Source organism: Bombus bifarius, unplaced genomic scaffold (genome assembly GCF_011952205.1).
Source record: "Bombus bifarius isolate JDL3187 unplaced genomic scaffold, Bbif_JDL3187 scf7180000008332, whole genome shotgun sequence".
NCBI classification, from domain to species: domain Eukaryota; kingdom Metazoa; phylum Arthropoda; class Insecta; order Hymenoptera; family Apidae; genus Bombus; species Bombus bifarius.
Genome location: NW_022884597.1, coordinates 26,530 through 32,630, shown reverse-complemented (window position 1 = coordinate 32,630; position 6,101 = coordinate 26,530). Strand labels below are relative to the sequence as shown.

General features: G+C 42.4%; 1 protein-coding gene across 1 annotated transcript; it reads right to left on the bottom strand.

The window, feature by feature from the left end:
- Positions 1-3,924: 3,924 nt before the first annotated feature.
- On the bottom strand, positions 3,925-5,067 carry LOC117212611. The gene is made up of 3 exons (XM_033457537.1): positions 4,674-5,067; positions 4,523-4,594; positions 3,925-4,444 (listed from the first exon to the last, which is right to left on the bottom strand). Exons 2-3 carry the CDS (start codon positions 4,568-4,570, stop codon positions 4,022-4,024), a joined length of 471 nt encoding a protein of 156 aa, XP_033313428.1. The 5' UTR covers positions 4,571-4,594; positions 4,674-5,067; the 3' UTR covers positions 3,925-4,021.
- Between the last annotated feature and the right edge of the window lie 1,034 nt (positions 5,068-6,101).

The window sequence follows — 6,101 nt, the reverse complement described above, 5'->3', positions numbered from 1 at the left end:
TTTACCTGCGTCAACGACCGTCACACAGCTCAGGCAGTTCATAGGTTTAGCCCTTTATTTCCGAAAATTCGTCCCTAAATTTTCACGGGTAATGAAACCCTTGTATGCGCTTACTTCCGATAATAAAAACATGACTTGGACAGATAGGCATGGAAAAATAAGGCAAAAGGTAATTTCCGCCCTGACCGACGCGCCGGTGTTAATGGTATTTGACCCGAACTACCCGATAGAACTTCGTATCGACGCTAGTTCGGATGGATAGGAGGTCATTTTAATGCACAGGGTTGAAGGTAAAAATCAAGTAGTGGAATATTACAGCAAAAGAACTAGCCCTGCAGAATCTAGGTATCATTCCTACGAATTAGAAACGCTAGCAGTTGTAAACGCCGTCAAGCACTTCCGTCATTATCTCCACGGACGAGAATTTCTTGTCGTCTCCGATTGTAATCCTTTGAAGGCTTCCAGTAGTAAGGTAAATTTAAATGACAGGGTTTACAGGTGGTGGGCTTACTTACAAACTTTTACTTTTGACATTCTGTACCGGGAAGGTAAACGAATGGCCCACGTAAATTTTGTCTCGCGAAATCCCGTAGACTTGGATCACCTTACGATCAACGAAGTCATAGAGAAGGAAATCAATCTGACCGAAATCTCCGAAGACTAGCTATTAGTGGAATAACGTCGCGACTCCCAAATTTCTGGGATCGTCAATAAATTACAGAACGAAGAGCTCGCGGAAGACGTCGCGAATACGTATGAGTTACGGTCCGGTACCCTTCATCGTAAAATACAGAGAAAAGGCAGGACTCTCTGCTTGTCCATTGTTCCCAGAGGTTTTAGATGATCTGTTATTAACCATGTGCAACAGTCAATTAGGTTGGGATAAAACGCTTGAGAAACCGTGCGAGTGTTACTGGTTCGAAGGAATGGCGGAGTATGTTCGCCAATTCGTAGAGAACTGTCACGCTTGTCAAGTTTCAAAGGCCAGTTCAGGTAAAATACAAGCTGAATTACATCCTATACCTAAGACCAGCATACCTTGGCATACAGTTCACGTGGACATAACGGGCAAACTAAGCGGTAAAAGTGGTTCGAAAGAGTATGTCATTGTTTTGGTCGACGTCTTCACTAAATTCGCATATCTGCATCATACTCGCAAAGTAGATTTCCTTAGTACCGGTAAAGCACTTAAGTACTATATTTTTATTCGGCAGTCCTTGCCGGATAATAGCGGACCAAGAGAGGTGTCCTAACGGGTAAAGAATTCCAAGATTTCTGGCAAGGTGAACACTAAAACTCCACTTAATCTCAACCGGTGCGAGTAGGGCCAACGGTCAGGTAGAGCGTATTACGGTACGTTGAAAATTATGTTCACGATCATAGAAACGACCGGGCGATCGTGGCTAGACGCGGTTGGCAAAAATACGGCTGGCTTTAAATTGCACCACCAACCGCGTGACTAAATCGAGCCCATTGGAACTATTAATTGGTGGAACAGCAAAGACCTTACGACTCATTGATAACCGATAATATCGAAGAAAAAGAAGTAGATATCTCTGATGTAAGACAGCGGGCAATAGAGGATATAGAAATTAGTGCTAGGTACGATAAAGGTGGAGTTGACAAAACTAAAACTAAGGTAGTTAGGTTTAACCTTGGTGATTTTGTATTATGCAAAAACGAGGAAAGAAACTAGACGAAGTTAGATCCGAAATTCAGAAGTCCATTCGAGATAGCAAAGATTTTGGAAGGAGGTAGATATACTTTAAAAACCTTAGACGGCAAACAATCATATAAGGACAGACATGACAGACTGAGAAAGATGCTAGAAAGTTGCGCCCCTGCTGAGATGGACGTCTGTGGTGATGACAACGATGGTGATAATAACGATGCAAGTGCACTGACCTCAGAGGATCATTAACACCACGTTGTGGTCGTAGTGTATACCCACAGTGACGTTTTGCGTATCTGCAATATATCCACTGTGATGTCTCACACATCTGTAATATACCCACAGTGACGTTTTGCGTATCTGCAATATATCCACTGTGATGTCTCACACATCTGTAATATACCCACAGTGACGTTTTGCGTATCTGCAATATATCCACTGTGATGTCTCATATATCTGTAATATACCCACAGTGACGTTTTGCGTATCTGCAATATATCCACTGTGATGTCTCATATATCTGTAATATACCCACAGTGACGTTTTGCGTATCTGCAATATATCCACTGTGATGTCTCATACATCTGTGATATACCCACAGTGACGTTTTGCGTGTCTGCAATATATCCACTGTGATGTCTCATACATCTGTAATATACCCACAGTGACGTTTGCGTATCTGCAATATATCCACTGTGATGTCTCATACATCTGTGATATACCCACAGTGACGTTTGCGTATTTGCAATATATCCACTGTGATGTTTCATGTATCTGTAATATACCCACAGTGACGTTTTGCGTATCTGCAATATATCCACTGTGATGTCTCATACATCTGTAATATACCCACAGTGACGTTTTGCGTGTCTGCAATATATCCACTGTGATGTTTCATACATCTGCAATATACCCATAGTGATACACCCAACGTAGCAATATGATCCAACCAACTGAGATTCATCAGTGTACGAAATCGAACATGATCTGTCGTGTCATTACGGTCTGGCGACTCACAGAACGCAACTAGCACTTTGAATACAAATTATAACGCTACAAATTCTTGTTCTCTTTTAGTTTTGTGTTGTCAAGCCTCCGAACGAAATTTTGTTATTGCACTGGACCCTTGACTTGCTTGGACATTTAGTTAAATCGTAAATAATGTCAGTTGAATCTAATGAAAGAAAACACGATATTTTAGTTACACACGAGGACGTGTGATAGTCAGGAAGGCCGTGTCGGAGATGAAAGAACAGCGGAGCCTTTGGAATTTTGGATAATCCCGCAACATTGTAACCTAGAGTCTACTATAGCTGTAATTGAACAATTGTAGTTATTCAACCCGATTGTAATTGTTCGAGAGTCGTGATAATGAGCTTGGGCTCGAGGCGACAGTCAGTCGCCGAACGTAGCCGCGGTCACGGGATGAACGTTTTGCCTAACAAGGTATGGAGTAATTCTATAGCTCTCCTTAAAAGAAATATTCGGGGCGACACGAGACAATAAACATTCCAACGGTTTCTGTCCCGTGGCTCGCCACGTGCAGACCCTATTCTTCGAGTAAGATGATTGCCAGATGTCGATGCGTCTCCGCAGGACATGTTCGGCTAGCCCGAGAGCCCGTTATAAATCTTAAGGTTTAGTTAACTAAAGTCCTTCAAACAGACAAACAGTCTTTGTCCCAACTACGGGAAGATAGGGGAGACATATTTTTCAACTAGTGGCGTCTCCCACTAGCAACTTTCCCTCGAGGGCGGCTAACATCCTTTTCTAACCACCGATATGGAGATTGACCAATTAGCAGCAACGCCAATTTCCCTTACTTTCTGAACGAAGGCTTTTCTCGACGAATCCGATGATCTCGTGTCCTTAGACACACCCCATTATAGTTTTCCTCTGTGGCATCATCGGGACAGGAAAGGCATTCTCGTTCGCGATCTCAATGATGAGAGGAGTAACCCTTTACGACCAGTGAATATCACGCATCCGACTTAGATTTTGTGAGTACGTTCATCTATCATCCCGCCGACCGCGGATTCGTTATTGAACCTAGGATCATTGTCATTAGTTTCTCGAGTGCCTAACTACCACGGTTACTTGTCCGGCTCTATAATAATCATATTTGCACTAGCCGATGTCTTCTCTATTGCACAACGACAACGTGTAACCCAAACGAAGATTCGTTTCACGCCCCTAACCCTAATACTAATGTCCGCTCCGACATATATATATATATATATATATATATATATATATATATATATATATATATTGAACATAAAACAAAATACATCTAAAAAATAATAATAATAAGGAACATCAAACAGCGAACCAACGAAATCGAAACAGCTACATCAAATCAAAATCGAAGCAAGGAGCTCCAGGACAAAGTTCGCTGAACTCACGCATACACCAATAACGCACAACAGGGGAAATTCCCTTTCTCCCAGAAGCATGGTGACGAAGATGTGCCTCCAAAACCTCTCCAGGAATTTCATTTGCCAAACGAACTTTTACACAACGATCGGTATCAACGACTTCAACCAGAGGGGGTTCCCACTCCAATACGACAGTCTCTGCATCGAAGAAACTCTCATCGACAGTAACAAAATCGTCAAAGCTCAATTCCGACAGGAAATCCACGGCCTCAGCACCAATGTCGAATAGTTCCTCCAACCACTCTGGTACTTGTGGTTCATCACAGGGCCGCATGCGTTTGATGGGTCTTCCCAAGTCGCCCATGGGTTCTTCGGAATCCCTCTTTCGCTTGCGCTGAAAACAGCACAGTATAGTTTAAATAAAACGAAACAGGACGAATCAAGCGGACTAAAAACAAGACTAAATACGTACCAGAGAAGTCTGGATAGGAACCTCTGATGGAAATGACTCCGCAAACATTGTTCGAACGTCGATCACCGAAGCCTAGGGAAATAACAAAAAAAAAAGGGAAAAAGGATCAAAATCACGAAAACAACCATAATATTCAAATATCCAAACTTACGCAAAACAACTCGAAAGAGGAGGTCCTTGTTGTGGGAGAGCAGCGGAATTGCGCGTGTTGCCCGAGCAAACATTGAAATGATAATGATGCTGCAGCCGCCAGCCCTTGCACGCGCCGAAGAAACACACGTAATTCCCACGGTACAACACGTGGAAGTTTCTCGCGGAAAAGACTAGATCAGCATGGAATGCTTCAAGCCTCCTAGACGCTAGCTCAGCAGAAACACAGGACCGATAAAAACTAAGTCGAAATATGGAATTTACATTTTGTCACGTACGATTCCAAGAAACCCAAACTGCAACATCCCGATTCCCACGAAAGCATACCCCCAGTGGACCACCACCCCGTGGGGGATGGCATTATAAATAAGCGAAGCAACATAGAGCAGCGTTCATAATTATTTTGTTCGCTCTTTGTGTTCATTGTTACTACGTTCGTTATTGCGCTCATCATTACGTTTAGAAATTTTGTATGGTATTTTGCGTTTCGGGGTCTTTAGTTTTTCGGTCAAGAAAAGAGAGCCGCGACTAAGTAAAAAGAAAATTTTATCTTTGAAATCCTCATTTCATCGCTTAGAAAAAAAACGCATTGTAACTGCGGTATTAATTCGATTAGTAAATTGTTCAGCCTGTATCGAAATAGATAAATAAAGTAAAAGTTGATAATAAACTATATCCGAGTTCAAGTAATAAACCCAACAAAACACCGACGACCACCGGAGCAGCTGAGGTAATGGCACCAGACAGCACCCACTCCTCAAGGTAAGAAAATTAATTTTGAAAAATTTCCTTCTTCTCTGGTAATTTCGTTGCCCTCGAGAATCGAATTAGAACTTCCTATCATCGATCTCGTTTTATTTCCGTGAACGGTTTGAAGACAGAATCATTGTTTAAACTTTAAACAAAGGGGTTGTCCGCTGTGTCGCCTTGTGCGAACGGTGTTTTCAGCTACTGAAACACCCACTAATCTTCGCATTCCTCCTCCCATTGTTGGCAAATTATTGCCCGTCTTTGGGCAAGGCTTGCGAAATCACACAAGTCCCGCGCAGAAAGGACTATTAAATACATCGTCGGGGTCAATCGAAAATTAAGAGCAATACCGGCTTTGCTATTAGCCGATATTCTTGCCATCATTGCATGCGATTGTAAGAGAGATATAGCAGAACAATTTCCCTTTGAAAATTTAACCAAAGGATCGTTCGCTGTGTTGGCTTGTGCAAACGGTGTTTTCGATTATCGAAAGCACCCATCGATCTTCGCATTCCTCCTCCCACTGTTGGCAAAATATTGCCCGTCTTTGGGCAAGGCTTGCGAAATCACATGAGTCCCACACAGAGAGGATCGTTAGAATCATCCTCGATTATTAAACTCAAAAGGCAAGAAAATCGTGGCAACAGAATCTATCGTAGCAAATCAATTGAGCTTCGGT

Coding starts and splice junctions, on each gene's coding strand:
- LOC117212611 (XM_033457537.1), bottom strand. CDS start 4,570: ATGTTTGCGGAGTCATTTCCATCAGAGGTTCCTATCCAGACTTCTCTG. Junction 4,445..4,522: donor TTCCTATCCAGACTTCTCTG/GTACGTATTTAG, acceptor TGCTGTTTTCAG/CGCAAGCGAAAGAGGGATTC.